Source organism: Athene noctua, chromosome 6, assembly GCF_965140245.1.
Source record: "Athene noctua chromosome 6, bAthNoc1.hap1.1, whole genome shotgun sequence".
NCBI classification, from domain to species: Eukaryota; Metazoa; Chordata; class Aves; order Strigiformes; family Strigidae; genus Athene; species Athene noctua.
In genome coordinates, this window is record NC_134042.1 from 18,436,019 (window position 1) to 18,460,720 (window position 24,702).

Genomic DNA, 24,702 nt, shown 5'->3' on the forward strand with positions numbered 1-24,702 from the left:
CTCCTTTTCTGGTGTGTATCTTATTCTTTAACTTGCACCAGACTTAGAATTATATTGAGATACACACATTTTTGTGGTGGGGTTGAGTTGGAACTCAAACATGATGTGTATGAAGGAATCTTGACCTCCACAGGATGATGTCAAGGACAAGTACTGCTGTAGATACAAAGCAAGCTGGTACAGACACACTGTTCTTTAAAACATTATAGCAACTCTCAAAAATGGTTCTTACAATGAAAGATGATGGAGCTTCAAAGTAATGCAATGTTTGTTTGACCAGTCTTAAAATCATAGATCCGAATAACATTTTGTTTAACGAGTAAGCAGAATACTATGGCAAAATAGTTATCTGTATTTACATCTTTTTATTCTGTTCTTGAGCTACAACATTTAATGTCATATGCACTGTTCTGAGTAATCCCAACACAGAATGGAAAAACATGTCAGTTGTTTCATTTCAAGATAGTTTTAATCAGGTAATTACAGAAAAAAACATTTAAACAACTTTTATGGTGTCATCTGCTAGGTCAACTTACAAGGATATGATGTAACAAACCAGTTACAAACTTAAAGGCATATTTACATTATATACTCAAAGTAACAAGCTATATTCATAAACACCTATGGGAATGAGTTAACTAAATTATACATCATTTAGTAGAAAGAAAGAGCAGTTGAGGTTTAATGGAAACAATATACACATGAGGCACTTCGAGGTCATTAGGGTGGAAAGCAAATGGCACCAAGCAGAATGAGGAAAACTATGTACAGCTTATACTGCAGTTTTGAACATGAAGGCTTCTTCACTGAACGCTTTGATTTCTTAAATGAACCACAACTTTTGTAATGAAGAAAAAGAAGCTTTCAGGAAAAATAAACCAAACCCAAATCACCCCCCGCAACCTCTCCTTGTACTTATCAGTGCACCGAAGGAAATGCAAGTTTTATCCACGCAGCTGCTGGACTAATAGTACCATAAGGCATCTTTTCAAAGGTATTGTTTTGTTGCCAGCCACCACCCTTGATCTTCATTTTATTAATATGAATGTGTCACTGTACTGGCTGCATACTGCGCCATAAGCTCTGAAGAGATTTAAAGTCTAATTTAAACCTGTGCATTATTTACATGGAGTTCTACATTATCCTCCAGGTACACATGAACAGATCATTCTGAAAAGAACACATCTGAAATGGGAATGTTATATTCTAACATGCAAAATTAAGACATTCTTCAAAATACCTTTGTTTCTGTAGAGGAAGCTGCACTGGTTAAGACAGGAACATCTCTTACATAAACTCTGGAAAGGCATCTGAGTTTTATGCCATCATTTGCTGCTGTTTACTAAACAGTTACCATAGTAATTGTAGATTATTATCAGAATATTGCTTTAATCTTGCACACAGCTCTAAGTATACCCTTCACAACTACTGAATCGCAAGTATGAGCGCACAGACCCACCTGTGCATACTCAAAACTTGATTCGTATCACAAACCAAAAGGCCAGATTCCCTCTGCATGAACATCAAAATTCCATCAACTTTGTTGTGGGGAAGAACTTCAAGGGGGAAAAAAAAATGCTAAATAAATATTTCTTATGAACCCAGTGACAGTATCAAAAGAATTTTTATTTCATTCCTGATTTTTATGCTCTTGTGTAATAGGCCACTGTAACAATTTTAAACCTAACAAAATACATGGTGAAAGCATTTTTACTTTCAATCGATATTAAGAATGAAACTCAAGAAGCATAAGATACAGAATCACAGTAAGAATCCAAATTACCATTTTGTAAATTCGTAACTAAAACTTAACATATTTTTGTGGCTGAAGTAGTGCACTGAGAGTCAGCTAAATTACTATGTAATCAAATACTGTGCCTGAATGCAGCTGAATGTTTTTTCCCCAGTAGATGGTGCACGAGTGCCGCTATCATTTACCTCTTCCCCCACTTTCAATGGGAAATACTTAATTTTCAAGGTAACAGAGACTTTCAACAAGTGAGGGACTGGATATTCAGTGATGACTTCCCAAGGCTCAGGTCTCCCCTCCAAGCAACACAAAGCTCTGCTACTACATGCCTGACAAACTACAGTTCTTATGTTAAGGGCAAGGGGAAGAGTAAGGATGGGGAAGAAATTTCTATTTTTCCAAATTCTTAAGAAAGTATTTCAGAAGAGCCAGAATAAATGTTACATGCTGTCAAAACCCAAAGATGCACGGATGTAACAGTCCATTCTGGAATAGGTTTGCTGTATGTCCACCTTCCACTACTCACCTCCTAACTGCAACAGCAGGCAAGATCCCTAACGCCAGAAGAAAAAGTGTGTGTGCACCCTACTCAAACCAACCCCAATGTAACCACGTATCTTTGCAGTTCTTGTAGTTGCTCTCACACTGGGCATGCAGGCTGACACTTCCAGCACAAGAAGAAAAAGTGAACGTGTCAGTTCAGTAACCCTTTTTAGATGGATCAAGTCTTCAAAGAGGAAAGCAAAAGATGAAAACACTTTAGCAGCGAAGTTGTTAAATGCAAGGTGAAAATATTAATGCACACATTCAATAAAAATTTTAAAGCATATATGTTTCATATAAAATACAGTACAGGACCAGGAGTTTCACTATGTTGGATAGTGCTCAGAGGAAACTGTTAAGCTAATTTCTTTCTGAAGTATATACACAATATGATTCTATAGCATTTTCCTATACAGCCAGCAAGTTCTTTTCTCAGGTTGTTCATACCTCTCCCTCACCTTGAATTAGTAACCTAGCACTTAGAAATATTAAATGCCTCTCATTCACTAGAAAAATGTCACCATTTTTTTTTACCAAAGTTGTTTTTAAAGTTAACAGTCTATTCTAGGCAACCAAGTTTAGCTGAAAATGTGTGAAGCATGAAAATCAACCAGAGTAGCAGCTTTCAAATATATAAACAGTAAAAACCAAGACTGCTGCTACTGTGTCATATTCTTGGACTTAATTCATCCAATCAACTCTTAATACAAAACTAGAAGCTCTTCCGTAACTTCTACAGTTATCAATATATTTGTCTTCTTTTCAATGTGAAATAATACTTTGAGATGATCTATGTACACAATGTGGTCAATTCAAGCTGTAATATAAATATAAATGTTTTCTTTTAAAAAGTATTTTACAGACAGATAATGTTATATACATTTGCTCATTTTACTTCTGGGCTACAAAGGAAAATTAAGGGCACTGATACATGCAGAGAGAAAAATCACACAAAATATACTGAAGAAATGCATAGGAAGTGAGAAAAAAGTCAGTCATGTGCATCTTTTAAATGCAATTAAGATTTTTGTTTGTTTAATACCAAGGGTATACTGAGGACAGTCTGTCCCACTCCAGCCAGGATATCAAACAGGCACCTTTGCTAATGAGTAACGACTGTTTTTAGCGTTTTACTTATCTTTAATGAGAAGTAAATGTTTCTTACTTCATGACAGAGCAAAGCATGTAATGTTTTAAAAAATACTCTATGGGTTAATTGGTTAATTCTTATCTGAAAGTTAAACACTTAGTAAGTACAAAGCAGTAACAAATACCATACACAATATACCACCGTGCACACACATACATACACACACTCTCTCTCCCTCCCTTCCTCATCCTCCCTCCAAATTTCCTCAATTAAAGAAGTTCACTCCAATTTCGCCCGGGCTGTAATTCATTTCTCAAGCTAAGTCTTTTGTTGTTGTTTTTTGAACAAAACACACAGTACTTCTGTTCTTGCCCATTCAAATAAGAAAAAGTTGCAGTTCAAAATAATGAAAACAATTTCACTTTTGTTATTAATCTTTTGTTTTAATCATAGTACTTGATAAACAGCTGAACAGGATCCTAGTTTAACAGAAGGATAAACAAGAACACTGATGACAAGTTGTTACAACTGCCTTAATGTACCTTTTGCTTAATGAACATTCGAATATGCAATAAAGTATTTTTGGAGGACACCCCAAAAGAAAACAACTTGCTGGTTGACCAACAGAAACAACTTCCTTTTTGCTATTATGTTGAAATCAAAGTCATTTATATATAAAAATAAATGTTATGTTCTAACAAGAACATTTTAGACAATTACATCTGTGCTTAACAAAAAAATATTGGTCACTCAAGACTAGAATAATTAATATTTTAAAGGTTTTTAGATTATCAGAATGTATGGATACAACTCAACACAAACCATAGCTGAAGGGAAACAGGACTGAAAATATCAATTTGTCCATCTGGAATAAAAATGAGACTAAATTAACTCATTAAATATTTAAAATACTACCATGGAATGTGACAGTAGATATGGTCCATACCTACTATATCAGAGGGAAGGAAAGTTTAACATGTAATAATTCGTACCTTACACATTTAGTTAAATATAAACATTTGTTATTTATACATAAAGTCGCTTCCAAAAAACTATTAATAAGTGATTTAGTTGCACTTAAATCAGTTTCATTTCTCATTTGCCGAGTATTAACTTTTCTTAATCTTAAATCAACTGTCACTAGTGCACTTTTAGTTAAGATTTCCCCTCAGGTAAGTTTTAATCCTTTTAGAAGAGCCCCCTCACCTAAACCATGAATGTACAAAGTGGCAAAAGTTAATCCCTTTTAGTATAATCATAGTTTATATGCTCATTTTATAGCCAATAATAAGAATAGGCTTTCCTTTGCAAAATCTCCTTCACAACTTGCAACAAATGCCACGCACTCAAAGGAAATAGTTAGGCATGGCTAGCACTTGTAAAATGCCAAGGTCTGACAAGTCTTGTCGCTTCCTCCACATCAAGAATCTCTTACATGAAAGAAGATTCCCTTCAGCTCGCCAAAAAGCTTCCACAAATCCAAGTTAGATGCTTCCTGGAAACAAAGATTTTTCAGCTCTGTTTGGCACAAGACTGATTCATCCCGCAGCTTTATGCTTTCCTCCACAGCACCCACATACCTCACCACAGTGATGGCACGCTCTCAAGGGGAGGTAGCAGCACATACATGGAGCAATGAACGAGAGTGCCACCAGTGCTAACCAGCGTAAGCAGAACTTGTCATCACTAGTGTCACACGAGCAAGGATCAGAGAAATCTCCTTCAGAGTCTGACATGCAGTGATACAGCATGCTCTCTGCGCAAAGCATGCAACTAACTTGGTAGATACATCTTTTAATAGGATCTGGCGCATCTTGACATTTTCCTCTGCCATTATCTTCATGATTAAACCTTTCCTGGCAGTATATACAGCGGGAACGCTCACCATCCTCTTTTCTTCTTTTTGAGTTTTTAAATTTTGATGAGGAAGGCTGAGTTTTAAATACCACAGAACTCTTTGAGTCTTTCAGGGAATTCAACTTAGTTCCATCCCCACATGGGTATAAATAGTCAGATTTTTTACTGTCTGATTTAGAAAATGGTATATTTGAGTCTGCGTCATCCCTCTCCAGGTCGTTTTTCCACATGTCAGGATGCCTGTAGTCTGCATAACGACGTATCAAAATGTCACGAGGGTTTATTCTAACAATTTCATCTTCATCCTGAAAACTAACGTGTCTGATTGACTTCAGTGGGACCTGAAATGGCAAAGCAAGATAAGTTTACTATAGTGAGGTCCCAAATTTATGTCCACCTATAATGTAAAACTTAGATTAGAAAAATAAAAACCAGGATATTTTTCCTTGCTGCCTGAAGATAAAAATTTCAGCTTATTTTCTTACTAGTATGATTTACAGACTTCCCCACAATAACGAGCCTTTTACATATGAGGACCATAAGATTTAGTATTCTTTCCTGACTTTTTAGTATCTCATAAAAGCTTTGGATACTTTGGTATCTGCATAAAACTTGATACTATTCTCTGATTTATGTTCAAAATTCATGTTTTAACATCTTACAGTCACAACTAATTCCACAGATCAATTATGCCTTATGTGAATTTGCTGATTTCATGTCAGTGATGTTCCACTGCTTTAGGATTGCCTCCCTGAATTACTCATGTTATCTAGGAGAAGCTTTCCTTTATTCCTGCTCTAAGTTTTCAAACTCTCTCTGATTTTGCAACATGAGTATTGAATACTGGTTAGTTACTCTCAAAGCTGTATTCTATATAAGGACTTTGCCATATGAAGAATAATATTCATCAGCATGATCAATCAATAGCAGGGGCTTCTAAATGCATCTCCCCTTAGTTAATATACAGTACTTAAATCAATTAGTTTAGGACACCAGCAGGCAAACACTTAAGTACTTCTTAAATTCGCAGTTTGTAATGAACTCACCATAATTCAAGACCTTTTACCTCAAAAAGCAAGTACAAAAGGACGTGCTAAATGCATACAAAACAAACAGCAGAGAGATAAGAAAGAGTTCTTGTTTATTCTGCCTTACGATGAAAGGGCATGGGGAGGTGAAAAAGTTGTTGAAGGTGGCAAATATGAGACATCTGAACTGAAATACTGCAGACCTTAGATTTAGTGGATCTAAACTAAATGTTTAGAATCCAGTAGCGGATCACCACTCAATGTTACTGAAAACACATTACAAGTGACTTTCAAGAAAAGGTGCAAATAACAACAGGATAAAAATTTAGCACATGTGTATGGAAGGAGCTTTCGAAAATAGCAGACAGTGCAGTAAAAAACCAAACGTCTCAGTATCTCCCAGTATTCCTGCCTTACAGACAAGCAACTATTCTCCTACACTGTGGGGCTGTTATAATCAGAGCCAGAATATAATGGAGCTTCAAGTCAAATTCTGCCTTTTACTCCTGTCAAGTTCACAGCCTGCAAACCATCTCATAGAAAAGACAGAAAAAAAAAGAAAAAAAAAAATCATACCCTAACCCATTTGCCTTACAAATTCTTCTAGAATTATGAATTATTTGGGAATGCATCTTTGGCATCAGTTGCTTTGAGAGTGTTTACCTTATTAGTACTGATCAAATTAATGAGAATTAATGTGTCACCATTCCGTAGTCTAGGAAAACAGAGTTGAACTGCCTGTTCCTAATGCGTTGCAGCGTGTAATAACAAATTACTGAAGATGATGTTTTAAGTTAACACACTTTCACTTTGCATGTGTCTTATATTCCTACCACACTGAAGTCTGCATGCCCTGGTTTTGGGATTAGGAGGCAGAGGAGGGAAGAGGGAAGACAGCTGGGAAAGAAGAAGGAATAGCTTCTTAAAATATGCCAGCTTCTGATTATCTAAGAATATCTGTAGCCTGCTCTAACCACCACTGCCCTGCTTAATAATCCTTGTGTGATATATTTTAAGTACAGAACTGTAATTAGTGCTGCTTTGTCCTGTAAGTTTCAACTGGAGTATGCTAACGAGAGTAATTTTTTTTCTTGGCTCCAAGCCACGTAGTTGGACTTCCACAAGGTCTTGAGGATACAGGGTGAAGAAAGGTTATATCCTATTCAGCTAACATCACTGCTCTTCCATACTTCACCAGGCTCCAATGCAAGCAGTTATGCTTCCCTTTTGCTTATAAAAGCAGAGTGCTTCTCTAATCTGTTTTCAGACAAGAGAAAGAGCCTATTGTTTTAGCATCAATAACTAGCTATGGCTAATTGGCTTTTTTGAACTGTTAACAGCATAAATTTATTTAACGGAAAAAGCATCAAAAATGTCATTACAATTCCGTATGTTACAGGCATAAAGGATCCTTACCACACCGTCCACACAGAATATTACACATGTATTTAAGACATTAAATAAAACCCATTGTTTAAAAGATTAAAAAAACCCCAAAACCTCAAACAAAAAAATTAGCCATCCGGAGAATGGGAGGTAGAGGGTGAACAGCCATTAAAAGATCACTACAAATACTAACAACTCTAAAATCTGACTTCTCCTCAGTCTTCGAAGGCTTTTTGTTTGAGCAGAACACACCACTTACATAGAACTCATTTTTTTCAAGTCCCCAGCCAAACAGCTTCTAAAATGCTTAAGGTCTGACATATTACAAACAAGGTAGCATTAAGTTCTTTATGCAACTGATACTAAGAAATAATTTTTTAAGAAAGCAAGTGGGAAATGCTAAAAAACAAGGAAATGGGAGAAATGTTGGAAAAAGCTTTATTTATAAAGTGCTTACATATTGGGTGTTTAGTGGGACTTATATGAAAGCATGAGGTACATGAAACCCTAAAGAACAATACACAATCCAGATTCAGTTAGGTACAGATATCAGCAAAATTCAATGAGAATAATGCACATTGGTCCTCTAGCCATTCAAAATTATAACTCAGTACAAGTGCCATCTCTGTCCAGCAGATGAAGCAGGAAGGGAGGAAGAATATCACAGCAAACTGCAATTCCACAGAGAATCTCATTAGGCAGAAAATTTCTGACACAACTGAACTAACTAGTATTACACCTGGCTTGAAGGGGTGTACCTTTAAACAAAGCTTGGACGCTGGCTTGGTACCATAGCCTTCTCTGTCTCTCCTCAAGTAGATATACCTGACTTTGCTCATCTCATAACTCCACAATATGATGACATCAGTAGCTGAATATATCATCACAAGGTACTAAATTTAAGTTAAACACACATCAGTGTATCAAAAGCTGAAGAGCTGAGGGACTTGGGTATTCTTTACTAACAGTCAAAGTATTACAGGTAAAGATGTGAACTGTCATTAATCACTTCTCCAGTTTGAGCATATACTTCTCGAGATATTAAATTTATGAGCACAGTAAGAATGTTCAAACTTACTTATACAATACTGAAACAAAATAGGTATTTGCCTCAAGATCTGCTGTGCCACATGGTCACATGCATGGACTTTAGCTGACACAGCGCAGTGTGGGCACATACTGAATGTGAGATTTTGTTGCCTATGTTCCAAGTGTGTGCACCACATGACCATGCAAAAAGCATGGAGTGTCAGATGCAAGTGGTGCTACAATATGAGAAAAATGTTTTAAAGAGTATCTACTTAAATTTCTGTGGAATCTCCCATAATTTCAGTCTGCAAGAAGTGAATTCTAACATTGTAATTTCAAATTCCCATTTAGTTTCTATCTGACAGGCACTACCCAGTATACCACAGCTTAAATTATAATTTTTTCAGTAGCCCATTCTATATGTGCTCTTAAAACATACAGGTATTTTAGGCTACTGCACTTTACAACTCAGTGAAGACTGACAGCACATAGAGCACTGGTTACTGTAGCTGTTAAGTGTTAGCTGCACTAATCTAATCACCCACCTATTCTGTTCTAAAAACTTAAAAAATTCTCCTTGTAAGTAAATGGGAAGAGGTAAAAATATGTACCGCTTGATAAACAGAACAAAAAAATTCGAGGTGACTTACACAAAAAGATAATTGGAGCAGATCCATGATTAAAAAATCAAAGTCCATAATTTCAAGCTCTTTAGTTAGTTCTTCAGATAACACTGTTTGCTTCTTTTGCCCAATAAAGCAGTTAAAAAGCAGCTGATGCAAGACTTTAATACAATCCTGTCTTTCTTTGCAAGAATGACTGAGGGTATTAAAAAGCTTTATTTCAAGGAACAGAAATATTTTCTGATGAAGTGTTCACAACTACTTGAACTTGCATTCTGCTTTGACTTCTGTTATCAAGCTTATTCTGCAAGGTTTCCCACGTGTTTGCTTCTAGGCATAAACCCCTCAAATTAATTATTATCCAACTCACTATTAAGTCTACTTCTACAGTCTGCAAAAACTGTCAGTTCTTTGAGGCTCAGAAAAAAAGCAACACATATTGTTAAAGGAAAAGCTATAACATTGCCTTTCCAATCTAATGTTGCGTAAATATAACCTCTTTTAAGAAGTGTCTGTATATCAGCCTTCCTCACGGTTTTTCTTAAGTATCTGTTTACCAATAGCTTAATATTTTTGATAAATGATAACTTTTCATAACTGATAAAATGTATTCCTTTCCATACCAAAATAGAGTATTTTAAAGAGGCAGTTAGAAAACACAACGTTTCACTGAAAATATTAAGCTAAAATGCCCCACTGTGTGATCCACCGAAGATATCCATTTTAAAGATACTTTTTGACATTTCTAATCAAAACACTATTCCTATACATGTAACCAAGACTGAGCTCATGGCCAATTAATATTTTCTGAACAAATTTAAACAGCTTTTCAAGGCTGCAGATACAGAAGTCTGTAATACAGAAATCTGACTTCAAAGAAAGTGGAAGATTTATTCATGTAGCCTGCTGCACTACAGGCATAGGTAAAGCTTCACAAAGGTTTACCTCTGCCACAATAATGCTGTAATATTTCAGCTGCAAAGCTTATATTGATAATTTCAAGAAGTTGAGAATATAATACTACATACAGGGACTTAGAATCAAAGTGCTTTCTTGTCAGAAACTACATACTGTGCCATTAATGCAGCAAGCGAAGTAAGATCTACTCCTTTTGTTGGCAGTCTTACCTGGTTAGGTTGGCTAGGAAAACAGGCTCTCCTGGTGTTGAAATCCTCAAATGCTGAAGGCCTTAAATTTGCACTGTTGTAAGGTTCACTGGTTACTACAGTTTCGTGTTGGAAAAGGTGATCTTTCATTAATGAACCTGATGTATTTTCTTGAGTAGTCTAGAATACAAAAGAACTCCCTTGAAATGATTTTGCATTTATACAAAAACCACACCAAACATACCAAGTTCATATATGAATGCATTAATATTCTACATACTGTGTTAGAGACATCTATAAACACAAGTATTTTTATAAATACACATTTTCGAAGTACTTGTAAATAGGTAAGTATTTTCTTTACTATGAGTCAGCCTTGGAAAATAAGAGTTCCTTCTCTGCAGTGTGTACACAACTTGGGCATTAGACACACATGCCTTTGTAACTCAGTTGCCAAATAAGACTGAGGAACTTCTTTAAGAAAAGAGAGATTAGCCCAGTCTGACATTTTGTTTTCTTTAAGTACACCCGGAGCTGCCAGAATTTACAGATATACAATTGGAGGAACAAATTTCTAATAAGACTAATAAGGCAAAAGCTAGTCAGACCTTTCAATAAATTAAAAGCAAGATCAATTGAAAAAGAAGAGAAAGCCAGTTTTAACATAATACTGGCTCAATTAAAATACTTAATTACAGCAGTGTGTACCAAACAACTAATGACTGTCTTTTTGAAACTAAGGTTATATCAGGCAATTTGATACAAAAAAGAGACCACGTGGCAATGTATAACGAGATACCACTCAGAATAAGGAAGAGGAAGTATGTTTGGGTGGAACATTGGCTTGTGAGATGATCCAATTTCTGAAAAGAACAGAAAAACAAACAGTTCTCATCCTTTAAGCTTAACTGACTGGGATATACTTAGGATACAGTAGAGTATATCGATACAAATCCCACTGGGCTGCCAAAAAATGTATTGTGTAATGTCTTGTTTGTATTAGAGATGCTGTAAAGTTAACTGGCTGTCATCATCTGATAGCACTGAGAAAATTCTGGCATCATCCAACTTCCAGCAATGAGAATGTTTCAGCTTTATTATATGAATTTGTGTATATCAAGAAAACATTAAGGAGGAAACAATAAAAATATCACAGAAAACTACTGAGGCAAACCTGAAGTTTTGGCAGGTTAAGTACTAACACTGAATCATTAGTTTTCATTTATCAAAATACTTAAGGAACTTATTCTGGGATAACATCAGCACCTCTCATACATAAAACCCTCATGTATCAAGTTTGAAGACATCTAGATAAAGTGGAAGGAGCTGTTCTATAGCTCTTTAAGAGAAAGAAAATCATCACGTCACGTAGAATTTATATATTGTTCAGAAGCGCTCTGAGTGGAAAAACATTACAATTAGTAATTAATTAATGATCAGCTTTAGTTAATACTAGAGAGCATTCACTCCATGAAAGACAATAGCTTAATCAGGTTAATGTTTCACTGAAAAATTCTGAAGACAGGCAAAACTCCAGAGAGAAGTACTTTTTACAGATCCTTGAGCATGATAACATCACTGAGCAAGTTGACCCTGTTGTTGTCGAAATTAAATTTCCTGGTCAAACACTATTGGAAAGGAGTACAAAAGAAACATTGAAATGACTGGCAAGAGTTAGATTTCATGGATATATACTTATTTTAAGAGCAAAAAGCATCAAATATTAGTGCAGTATCAAACATCTTCCTAGCAGGAGGTACTCCTGCAGGTACGTTGCCCAGTGACATAAAAAGCTTCCAAAACACTGGTTCAAGCCACAGGAGAGCTGCATTCAGAATGAGGAAAATGCCTACAACTATTTTTGGTTTGAGCAATGTTATAAATGCTTACAAGCAGAAACTATTTAAGCTAGGAACACACTTAACAGCTAGAAGCCATTTTAAAGAAACCACAGTGATAAGCACTACCTAACCCCCTTACCCCCTCAGCTATTATCAATTTGAGTGGTTTAGGGAGGAGGATGAGAGCTGCAAAAACTACTACTCCTTCCTTCTCAGGGAGAAAACACATACTACCCACAAGCCAGTCTTTATCCCTGGGTGAGATTTGCAGCAGCCTGCATTATTTCCTGTCCCTGCAGGTGATTCACACCTTTTTTCTTCAGAAATAAGCTACCCACACTACAGAGCAAAAAGGACACATGCACATGCTCACACAGACACACATGCTCCCCTTGGCAGTCAAGAAGGGCTCCATCTAGTAAAGGATACAGGTGCTGATCATTATTACAGTGCTAACTAGCAGTGCCAGACACTGATGCATGAAATACAAACCTTAATCTTAAAGCAAGCCTTTGTGCTATATACGCAGCAATTATAAAGGAATACTTTTATAAAATTCCAACACAGACACCACAATTCAAGCTAATTGACTTCAAGGACAAATCTGGGGGTGGCAGGAGACAGTGAAAGGCATCTGACCTTTGTAAGGCAAGAACTCAGGATAGCTGTTTGGAAAGCACAGTGCTCAGCCTACCAACGTAGACACACTACAGGTAAGTGGACACAGCTTAACTTCTGGTATTTATGAAAAATAGAAAGTGATCAGGTCAGTTATGATCTTATTTAGCCTATGAATATTCACTATGCTGAACTACAGAAATGCCCGATGAATATCCTGAACTCTGTATTTTTAATTAAACTAGTAGTTTAGATACAGCCAAACCATGTTTATCGATATCTAAAAGGCTTTATTTGGGTGACACTTCCTGCTCCATTGTGATGTTTTATGATAAGGTCATAAACATCTGAAACCTCACCTTTATGATGGAAACACTGACATCCTGAAGGCAGAGGCCCTAGAAACAACAATGCTATTGTATTGAAAATTCATTTAAGTAAAAAGTAAACATGCAAAGTTTTCCACAAGAAGTAAGCTTGATATATTAAGTATGCAGAATCACAGAATGGTTTGAGTTGGAAGGGACCTTAAAGATCTCATCTAGCTCAAACCCCCCTGCCACGGGCAGGGACACCTTCCCCTAGCCCAGGTTGCTCACAGCCCCGTCCAACCTGGCCTTGAGCACTGCCAGGGAGGGGGCAGCCACAGCTTCTCTGCATCAGCATCTCACCACCTTCACAGTAAAGAATTTCTTCCTTATATCTAATCTAAATCTGCCCTCTTTCAGTTTAAAGCCGTTACCCCTTGTCCTATCCCTACAGTCCCTGATCAAGAGTCCCTCCCCATCTTTCCTGTAGCCCCCTTTAAGTACTGGAAGGCCGCTATAAGGTCTCCCCAGAGCCTTCTCTTCTCCAGGCTGAACACCCCCAACTCTCTCAGACTGCCCTCATAAGGAAGGTGCTCCAGCCCTCTGATCATCACATTACACACATGCACAGATGCATACATTCCCCTTTTCTACTGCCCAAAGCAATTACACCGCCCACATTCAATATCCTTTAACCACAGCCTGCAAAGTACAGTACTGGCATAGGTTATTCAGTATCATCTGTAAAGTAACCTATGCCAGTTTTTAATGCACAACGGAAATCTGGTTTGCTCCCAGCTGCTGGTATAATAATTACTGTCCTATGGTTGCTAAGAGATACTCTGAATTTTTTTCCAAGACTACTAAAACATTTCTGTGCGCGCAGGCAAAAGGATGCTGGGTAAAGCAATAAAATGACTCCAGCTGTAGCTCTCCAGCAGAATTCAAAGCCAGATGACAGCTGTAGAGAAAATGAAAACCAGACTGAGCTTCTCCTCTTCTTCAAATTTTCTCTCCTTACTTCTCCCAGTTTGCCAGCGTTAAGTCTGGGAGAGAATTCAACATTGTTCTGCAAACATTGTTAAAACTGTTCTGCTCTAAGTAAGTTTAATGATTACACAGAAGGATGGATGAGAGACCACATTTCCGTTGCATCCCAGCTCTTGTATTTACTTCCCATGAGGTCTGAAAATCTGCTGTTTGATGCTTACCAACACAAGAAGCATTTAAATGTTTTTTTCCTTTTTTTTTTAAATTCTGAATAAATGGTACAGGTTTAAAAAACATTTGAATAACTTCCTTCTGCTTTAGCTATTTCTAAGACTGATGGAACAACTATTTTCATACTTGGCAAAGAAACTCTATTATAATCAGGCATGTATTTCTGACATGGACTGAAATATTACCTAGATTACTCTGAATGTTTTGTACAGTTTAAAGTAAAAATATGTGGCATTTGACATGCCTCTTTCTTCCAAGGCTGTTCTACCTGAATATATAAAGCATACTAGAGGTTATTAGGGATTCCAAGGAAGGAGCTAACAAATTAAAACACAAAGCATAACCTTAAGGAAATGAGAGAGATGGAGATGTAAAGAAACTGTTAGGGATACTGGTGAGAGAGAAAAAAAAAATTTCCTCCTCTTTTGTCAATACTGTTCCACAAAAACAGCTTAATAAACTGAAATATTTTTACCACAATATATTAGATTTAAAATAGATAATATAAATTAGTACTACTTTTATTTCTAGAAACTACACCTAGCCAATTTAAGTGCACTAAATATTGCTAAACTTGTGTGTTATGATGCAGTATTTTCTCCATAAAAATAATAGTGTCAAGGGTAAATTTCATATTTCCTTACAAGTCAAAATGTCAAGTTATTTTTGTAAAATAAAATTTCTAAAAATCTTTTGTTACAAACACAATAAATTGAATGGTCAGTAAATAGTGCACTATACAAAGAGGTCACTAAACAGTGTATTTACAGAGAGGCACATGAATCATTTATGTCCTCCTCGCCTGCACTAAAACTATTTCAGATGCACGTAAGTTGCAGGCTTTTTCCCCTTCATATTGACAAAAAGCCCTATGTACCTATTTCTGAAAGAACAAGCCAAACATTTTTTTTTTCTGCTTAGAGTTTTTCAGTCTACAGTTTTCTTCCACCAGTAGTAAGAAACTCAAAAGCTTAAGTGCTCCATTTCTTATTACTGCAAAACTGTTAAAATGCATTGGTAGCCTATAAATAACACCAGTATGGCTGAATCAACAAAACCCGAAAGAAATTAGAGACTCAACTACTCTATTTTTCAGTTCTCAAAAGCAAGACGTACGCATTTCAGTATTCAAAACCCACATTAAAATACTTTTAAATGCATGAGCTCTAGATTTCATTTAGTTAGATTTACTTCTAAGAAAAAATGTAATTCTGATTTTTACATTTTTTCAGTTAAGCTAAATGAGTTTTAGAGCAAAAAGTTTATATTTGGTAGAGGAAAAGAATCTGAGTCAATCTTTGAACAAACAAGCAAACTGACTTAAACAAGCTGCTTGCCTACTGCATTCAAAATGCCTGGTTTTATACCAGAAAAACCAAACGTCCTACCAAAACAAATCCTGAGTGTATATTTCCATGTAAGTATATATACATTCCCAGGATCCGTTTACAAACATTACAGGAAGTCAGATAGCTCTGCATTAACTCATTTGTGTATTTCTATTTGAAATTAAACTAGAAGAACTAAGGCTTATATGCAAATTGTTTATATCATGAAATAATATGTTCATTAAACAATAGTAAGCATTTAAGCAACCTTTACAAGTATGAACGCCCTTAAGTAAAGTATTTAATACTAAGATTCTAACATTATTTGTGAACGAAAGAGCATCTAAGCTATGTCTTCTTAAAAATTATAAATTTGATCTAAGAAGAATGCTTTCTCTGTGACATTTTCTTTGAAGAATGTAAAAAAAAAAATAACGATCTAGTGATTCAGGATAGGCTACAGTGAGCAAAATGCTAGCCTAGAAAGCTCAAGAGTTCAATTTTTGGACTTGCATTTGAGTTGCACATACAAATTTTGGACAACCCTATTTCTGCTTGCTACATCTATAACGTGATATACTTAACTGCAAGTAGACAGCAGTGCCACTGACTACTGTATGTTTTGATTTTATTTGGATCATTTTATTTGCTCTCTGTAGCACCAAATATAACCAGCCAGTAACTTATGAAGCATGTTTTGCCATCTTCATCACTAAACATATTCATTTTAAAAAAAGGTTAATGAAATTTATGTACAAGCTACATACTACGTTCATACTTCAAATATGCACTAAATACAGGATTCCTGATGTGTAAGATGATTAGAAGAGCATAGGCAAACCACCTTGACAGCAGATGATGTAACTGACAAAGACCTATTAAATTTCGTATTTTCAAATGTGCCTTGATGACATCCTGGGGACTTTACCTATCACACTAACTAAAGAAGAAAGAAGTGAAACTGAAGAATACCAATACACATGACAGTTACTACAGGGTACAGACAAAAATATAAGTGCATTAACAAACATGCTATGAAAAGTCAGTGTGAAATAAACCTTTTTGATATTCTGCTGGTTTAGACACAACTTATGGCTACTTAATATTTTTAATAAAATGGACAAGCTCCACTGCTTGATCTTTTGTACTTCATTCCTCAGATGTTACAATTACAATTCTGGAAGATTGTTCTGAAGAAACAAACATCCCATTGCATCAAACTGCCTTTTAACATTCTGTCCACACTCTAAAATGTGTTTGCATAGATACACTCCAAAACTTACTCAAACATACTATTAGAGATTTGGGAAAACAGCTTATAGAATAAAAAAGGGGAAAAAATATTATTAGGCCTTTTAAACTACAGTGGGGTGGGAAGAAGGGGGACAAGTCAACATGACTCTTCAAATAATAATACATTATCTTTAAACAAAATGGTCTTATCAGTCTTCCAAGTTGAAAAAAACCCTGGGGTATCAAGTCCCACTTACAACAGTATCAATCTTGGAAGGGGGAAAGAATTAATCATTTGGAGGAGAATGTACACTACTTGGTATTTCCAAGATATTCTTGATGACTAGAGCTGGTGCCTGTAACTATTATAAAATGCTGTAACCTTTCTACACTGACACTCTTAACACTGCAATTACAGCTTTGTTATTGATACATATGCCTGATTTAGATGAAGCATAGCTAAACCAGGGTTGGGTTCAGCCTTCCCTGCATTTCTTTTATTTCCTCCTCCTAGTATTGTTATAGATAGGGAATTCTAGTATAATTTATTTTACTTTGGTATGCAGAGATATGGTAAGAGAGATTGGCTAGCTTTTTTTTCCCTCTAGAAAACAGGTAATTCTTGCCATCTATCCACAGCATGAAGCCGCAATTAAGCAATATGTGTTCTGGTGAAGTCATGAAATATGTTTTCCTGTCTGGAATGCAACAGACAGAACTATCAGCAGTTTATACCAAACAAGATTATGAGTAACTTACAAATACACAGACAGTCTTTTTAAAAATATATGTATTTTTAAAAAAAATATACATAAAGTAAATCTACATCATCTATTTACATATCTAAATATATCTATATTTACATCTATATGGAAGATATGATGTAAACACACTTTTCTCTACTTTCCCAATAACAAACTCTGTAAATATAAAAGAATCACAGATATTTGCTTCAATTTTGGCATCCTTATAGAGAAACATAATAACTAGGCAGCATAATCAAGAGGTAATTAGTTTCCTCTAATCTCATTAGGCCTGTAGAAATTGCTCAATTATTAATCCTTGCAACAAAGCGTGTTTAAACAAGTCTTTTAAAAGCTGATTAAGGATTGCATTAACTTTGGCACACATTTCCTCTACCCTGTCAAAATCTCATTCCTATTTTAAATCCAAAATATCTAATATTTATAGCAATTTTACTTTAAACTGGCTTTAAATAAAGCACTGCAAATAAAGAACAACAGGTGGTTGCAAAGCCAACACTTAGATACATTTCTTCTACCATAAAATGGAAAGAAATCAGGAGACTCTTCTGCATTGCCACTGCATTGCAGTATCCTTTCTAAATACTTGACTCTCAGACTCCTATCATAATGTGATTCTTACCCCTATCTTCAAAGTAGGCTGCTAATTTTCCTGATTTTGTGTTGTAGAGGTTCTACACTGCATCTATTTACACTGATAAAAAATTTAATATTGCATAAATGACAAAACTCTTTCCCTCAAGAAACCACTTAGGAATACTATCAGTTTTCTGAATAGTCACTAAGACCCCTGAGTCAACTTGTTTCTATATCAGCTTCATATTAATTTAAGTTTGCACTCTGAAAACTGAATGTATGTGTGAATAAATCCAAGACTTTCCCTGAAACTGTAAATAGGAAAGAAGAGATGACAAGCACACAGACACGAGTAGGTTTTTATTAAGTTATATTACAGCTATTTACTGTATAAATGTATCCATAATATATATTTATACTGGCTTTTTAATTACATGGATTCTTGGATATTACCAGGCAGTGCTACACATCACTGTTACAGCACTTCATATTTGTGTAAAGCATTGTAACTCTGAAGCATAGCAGGAGGTAAATTTTTACCTCTTATGCCATTATGGCCTACAGAAATTGAATGGTGCCTATCAGGACCAATAAAAATTTGAATCTAAACAAGTGACTGCTTTATCTTGTGTTTTTAAAAATTATCTGAACTTCCATCCTTGTTTGGACTACATATTTCATCATCTTTTCACCTCTAACCATACAATGTTAGAACTGTCTTATCACTGCAGAGTGAAACCTAGGAAAACAAATGGGATGTGCATGTAGAAGGTGATTCCTGACCCCTCTTTTTTTTTTCCCCAGAAGAATATTTCACATTTCCATGTGTTCAAAGAGGACACATAACCTAGAAGAGACAATGTAAACTTAAAAATTAAACTCAGGTTGGTTAATCATTCTATTGATTAAATATTGACTGCTTAGTTTAGGGCAAGCAACACAGTAAGTCTTCTACATAATTATTCTGGAACTTACTTCATTAAACTGTATTTTTCTATTGCTCTTATTTTGCTTATTCTCATTAATAAAACCAAAAATTATTTGATGAATGTCTTCAAAAAATAACTGCACAATTAATTAAAAAATGTAAATACTCACCTGAAAGCAGTCTTCTGCCACTTCAACATCATTTTGGGAGGGTGGATAACCTACAGAAAAAATAAAACAACCAGATGAAGTTATTTTTATTTATAGTTTACTGCTTCCAGTAGTCCTCACCATCCTTTAGTATCCATCTGTGATGATATAAACATGCTTGTTTACATTTTTAGCCGTAGATCACTGTATTTCAAGCTGATTTTATTAAGTACCATTCATTTCTACACTGTATTTTATACACTGAGTATTCCTAGGCACACTTCTCTCTCTTGTTCACACCTTTCTTGTAAAAGCATTTTCAAAGCATCATCAGAAGTCAGAAGCAAGGGAGTATATTCCTGTTAATGTAGGATTTTGAAAATTAAAGGCAGATATATTTGGTTGGCATGAATGCACGCTGTGCTATATTTTGCTATAAATCAGCAGAAATTGGAACTGTGAGGCCCTAATAGAAAAGGACTCATATGTTCTCTAATTATTTCTCTTGCAGGGATATGGATGATATCAGCACAATTCAAAAGTCGTTCTAGTATGTCAACAAACATTTCCCTTCAGAAACATGTTTCTCCCTTTGCTAATATGATAACACACAATAAATCCCTAAATTTACAGCACATCACAGCACAGAATATTTTGTTTAAATTTCTCCCTTTGAGTTACTTTTTACAAGCCTGAAAGAGATGTTCTTCCCATTCAATAGACACCTGTTGTCGTCCCTCCCTCCCTCTCCCCATCCAGTAACATTTATCATATTTTCAGCCCAGATTCAAGGCTTGATGATCTTCTTCAGCTTGCTCATTAGTTTCCACGAGGACAGCGAAGCTCTGGCAACAGCCATATTACTATTAGAGTAAATTCTTCTATTGTTCCATATAAACCTGTCCTGAGAACTAGCTAGCTGTTAGTAAACAAATAAAACTATTAACTGAAATTAAGTGCAGATAAAGAGAGAACTCAATGGGTCTCAAATCACTCAACTTCACAGCTTATCCTCTAAGAACACAGAAGCTGTAACAGGCTTCTGAGAAGAAGATCCAAGTCACTAGAACTCTAGCTTCCTCCAATTCTTCACCTCTCAAAAAAAAAGAGGCAATGCTTTATTACGTAGGGATGTTTTGAGGAATTACCTTATTAGTGTTTGTGAAAGAATTTAAGACACTTGGATGAAGGGCACTTTAGAAATGCCAGAAATACTATTTAAAAACTGTCAAAATCTCAATATGCTATAGATCAATCCACATCCTTAAATACTGTCAGCATTAATGTTATGCAAAGTGCTTTGATTTACCTCATTTACTAAACACTCAACACCCACCCGCCAACCCCTTCACGTGAAACATGTACCTTGAGAAATATCCTCTACTGCTCTCCGAATACCTCTGTCAAATGCTCTTGCATCAGCAGGACTCTGAAATGTGAGGCCAAACTTTTTGTCATCAATCTTCCAGTGGTAAAAAGTAGGAGTAACTTTGTTGTAAACGAGGTCCTTCTTTAATGTGCATTCCAAGACCACCTTCCAGAAAAAAGACAGGAGGAAAAGATATCACTGACTAAATAGATCATATTTAAGAATAAAATGTCTTCTTGAATTAAGTGAAAACATACATCAGAAGGTCAGATAAAATTCTATGTTTACATTTTTCCCTGTTACAAGAATTTTTTGCTTCCATTATGGCCAAATTATTCACTTGGTGATAGGTGGTACGGGTTAAGGACACTATTTGTATACTAAGTGAATCTTCCTAGCCTCACACCCGCAGCAAGAACTTCTGTCAGTACAGGCTTGCTAGATGTTTGGCAAATGAAATATGCCACGTGCCAAAAAAAATATTACTATGCTGATATCAATTATTACTGAATCACTGAGAATTTTATTTGTATACTTATTCTACAGAATTTTAAAGCACTGGACTAACTTTATGCTGCTTTCAGGCCACATCAGTTTTCTCACAGAAAGGCTACTGGACGAGAGAAAATAATACAAGAGAATTGTTTTATAAACTGAGATTAATCAAAACTAAAATACTTTTGAATGTATTACTGCCTGTATCTAGACAAAAATATATTTATGGCTTAGGCTCAACTATAATGAAAACAGTAATTAGGAATAATTAACAGAATTATTTGGCTAGGAAACTGTTACAGGTACACATGCACATTCAGTTATGAAACAAAGTCACAGTCTTCACATCATTTCCCCACTTTGAACTGACTGTTCTTTAAGATATATTTGCATATTTAATTTACCTGCAAAAATTATTTTATGCAACATTGTTACATTAACTGTTTCTGGATTAAAAAAAATCCAAGGTGAACAAGAACGTACAGAGGGACATACAACTCATCTGCTCCTGTAGTGCTAGGTATAATAATATGTACAGCAAAACAACCTGTATCTCTGTATTAGTACTAGATTCTGAAAACCTACACTGAGAGGTGAATGAGGAATTTCAAAATTCTATCTTTTCAACATTAATGTATTTTCAGAATTTTCATTTTTAGTTTTGTTACATATGCAGCTTTTTGACAGAGAAAAAATTTCATATAGCATGTGGAAATTTTATTTGCTGTAGATGTGCAGGAAAAGGTGCTGCAGCAAAAAAATGTCTAATTCTGCAGTTCTAAGGTGTATTAAATGATCATTCTTTGTTCCTTCTAGTGATTTTAAACTTGCTTCCTCCTAAAAGAGAGTTAAAAATTAAGATTTCTCATATCACTGCATTTTCTAGGTCTGTGAGCACTTTTGGGGAATCTCTGCCACATTAAACACCAACTATTTCACACTGTATTTTATGTGCAGTTTCACCCAAAATATCAACAAAAAGTACTTCTAGCAAGACTGATTTTATAGCATCTCAATGAACACTTGCTCACAAAGGAGTTAATCCAGATTACTTTATACTGAAGATTCATACCTGGATAACAAATATTTTTAAAAGACAGTACCACTGGAGATAAAATACTGGATTAAAACTTAACTGAGTAGAAGCTATGATTTTTCAAAGAAACCCAAACCAAGCCAGAAACCCCCCCAAACAAACCCCTCCCCAACCAAAAAGCAACACTGCTACCACCCACCCCCCACTTCCAACCCTCACAACATTTTATAAGACAAGCAATCATTAACAGAACAAGCAAACATCCTTTCCAACACCATAATTGTTTTCAGCTTGATTTAAGGAAACAACAAATTTGACAGGAAAACACTTATTTTTCAGTTCTAAAGCTACATGAAAACAACCACTTATATCTACTGTCTTAACTGATCTAATGGCATTGAAGGGGAAAAATTGGTTCAATGAAAATTGTATGTGTTATCCGATATAAGAATCCATGTACATGAGACTTTATGCCTGCCCCACCTGAGAGAAAATGCAAAAGCTATAGGTCAGAATTAGCAGTGGGACACAAAAAAAAAAAAAAAAAAAAAAAAAAATCTATAAACATCCAGCCTTCTGTAGTTTTTGTTGCATCCAGGAATACTAAAATCCCAAACCAAACAAAAACATACCAACCATCCCCTAGAGCATTTTTTGCCTCTCCAAAACACTTCTACGCTTTGCAGCAGCAACACATTTTTTCCCTGTTAAACATAATGCTGCCAAAGGCTTCTTTATGCTGAAGCATGCAAACTATTACCAGGGCTGGGGAGGAAGTATCCTAATATGCCAGTCAGAGAGGGACCTGGGGGTGTTGATTGACAGCCAGCTGAACAGGAGCCAGCAGTGTGCCCAGGTGGCCAAGAAGGCCAATGGCATCCTGGCTTGTGTCAGCAATAGCGTGGCCAGCAGGGACAGGGAAGGGATCTGACCCCTGTACTTGGCACTGGTGAGGCCGCCCCTCGATTCCTGTGTTCAGTTTTGGGCCCCAGTTTTGCCAATTATCAGGCCTAGCATAAAGGACACAGCCAGCATAAAGATGAACCAATAGGGTCAGTACATGGGTGAGCACTGGGGGTACAAACAAGTCAGTCAGATTATACATAAGAGACATCAATCCCACTGACCCCAACAACGACACTGCACAACCAACAATGGGTGGAATAAATGGTGAAATGCAGTTTCCCATAGAAGGGACAGGAGACAACCCAGTCAACAAGCCAAACACATAAGACCAAGGAAGACACATACTCAATCTCTACACAGCCCACATTTACAAAGGCCAGACCTGACTGGAGCCCAGTCCCAGGGAGGCAGGAGGTCCTTCCCCAACAGGAAACTCTGCACAGGGCATCCACCTCACAGACAGACACTGCCCCTGCCTGCAAGTGGTCCCAGCTTTTATCCCTCAGTGGGACACCTGACCTTTGTTTACTGAATGCAGACACCTGGGGCTCCTTTACCCAATGGCTCTGTCTGCAAGGCCGGCCCCACCCTGGAGGGAAGCCCAAAGGCAAACTCACCCCCCCTTTGTGAAGGGCTGTGGGAATCACCCATTTGTCAACCTTAATTTGGGGCTTGGGGTTGAAACCCCAGTATTTCAGCCCCTCAGTACAAAAAGGACACTGAATTACTCGAGCATGTCCAAAGAAGGGCAACGGAGCTGGTGCAGGGTCTGGAGCACAGGTCGTACGGGGAGCGGCTGAGGGAACTGCGGGGGTTTAGTCTGGAGGCTGAGGGGAGACCTCATCGCCCTCTACAGCTCCCTGAAAGGAGGTTAAAGAGAGACAGGGATTAAGTCTGTTTAACCAAGTATTAAGTGAAAGGACAAGAGGTAATGGTCTTACGTTGCGCCAGGGAAGGTTTAGACTGGATATTAGGAAGCATTTCTTTCCAGAAGGGGTTGTTAGGCATTGGAATGGGCTGCCCAGGGAGGTGGTGAAGTCCCCATCCCTGGAGGTGTTTAAGAGTCAGGTCAACATAGCACTGAGGGATATGGTGGAGTTGGGAACTATCAGTGTTAGGTTAAGGGTTGATCTTCAAGGTCCTTTCCAACCTAGCTGATTCTGTGATTCTGTAATACACATATCACCAAAGCCTGGAATGGAAACCAAGCTTTTAGCAATACAGATTTTTTTTTCAAGCCTTCGAACATCCAAAACACCAGTTGTTTTTTACTGTACTTTGCTATGGTTTGGAACTCTCTACATGAAGATGTTATCACACTCCTCACATGGTTACCAAAAATCTGCCTTCCCAAACCTTTTTAGATAGAACCTCCCTAAGATCTCCTGTGATAAGCACAACAAAAACTTGCAAGTTGGCTAAGACTTAACAAATTTGCATTTTTTAATAAACATGAGTTACTGGTCTGAAGGTTTTCTTCATTTGGAGACTTAATATAAGACTTCCATGGCAATATGA

General features: G+C 36.4%; 1 protein-coding gene across 1 annotated transcript in view; it reads right to left on the reverse strand.

The window, feature by feature from the left end:
* Positions 1-378: 378 nt before the first annotated feature.
* SPRED1 (sprouty related EVH1 domain containing 1) overlaps positions 379-24,702 on the reverse strand; it is a 64,697-nt gene continuing 40,373 nt past the window's right edge. Inside the window, exons 3-6 of the mRNA XM_074909793.1 lie at positions 20,744-20,912; positions 19,400-19,449; positions 10,434-10,592; positions 379-5,581 (exon numbers count right to left, since the gene is read on the reverse strand). Coding sequence (XP_074765894.1) covers positions 4,922-5,581; positions 10,434-10,592; positions 19,400-19,449; positions 20,744-20,912 — 1,038 coding nt within the window. The 3' untranslated portion in view covers positions 379-4,921. The remainder of the gene's footprint in view (positions 5,582-10,433; positions 10,593-19,399; positions 19,450-20,743; positions 20,913-24,702) is intronic.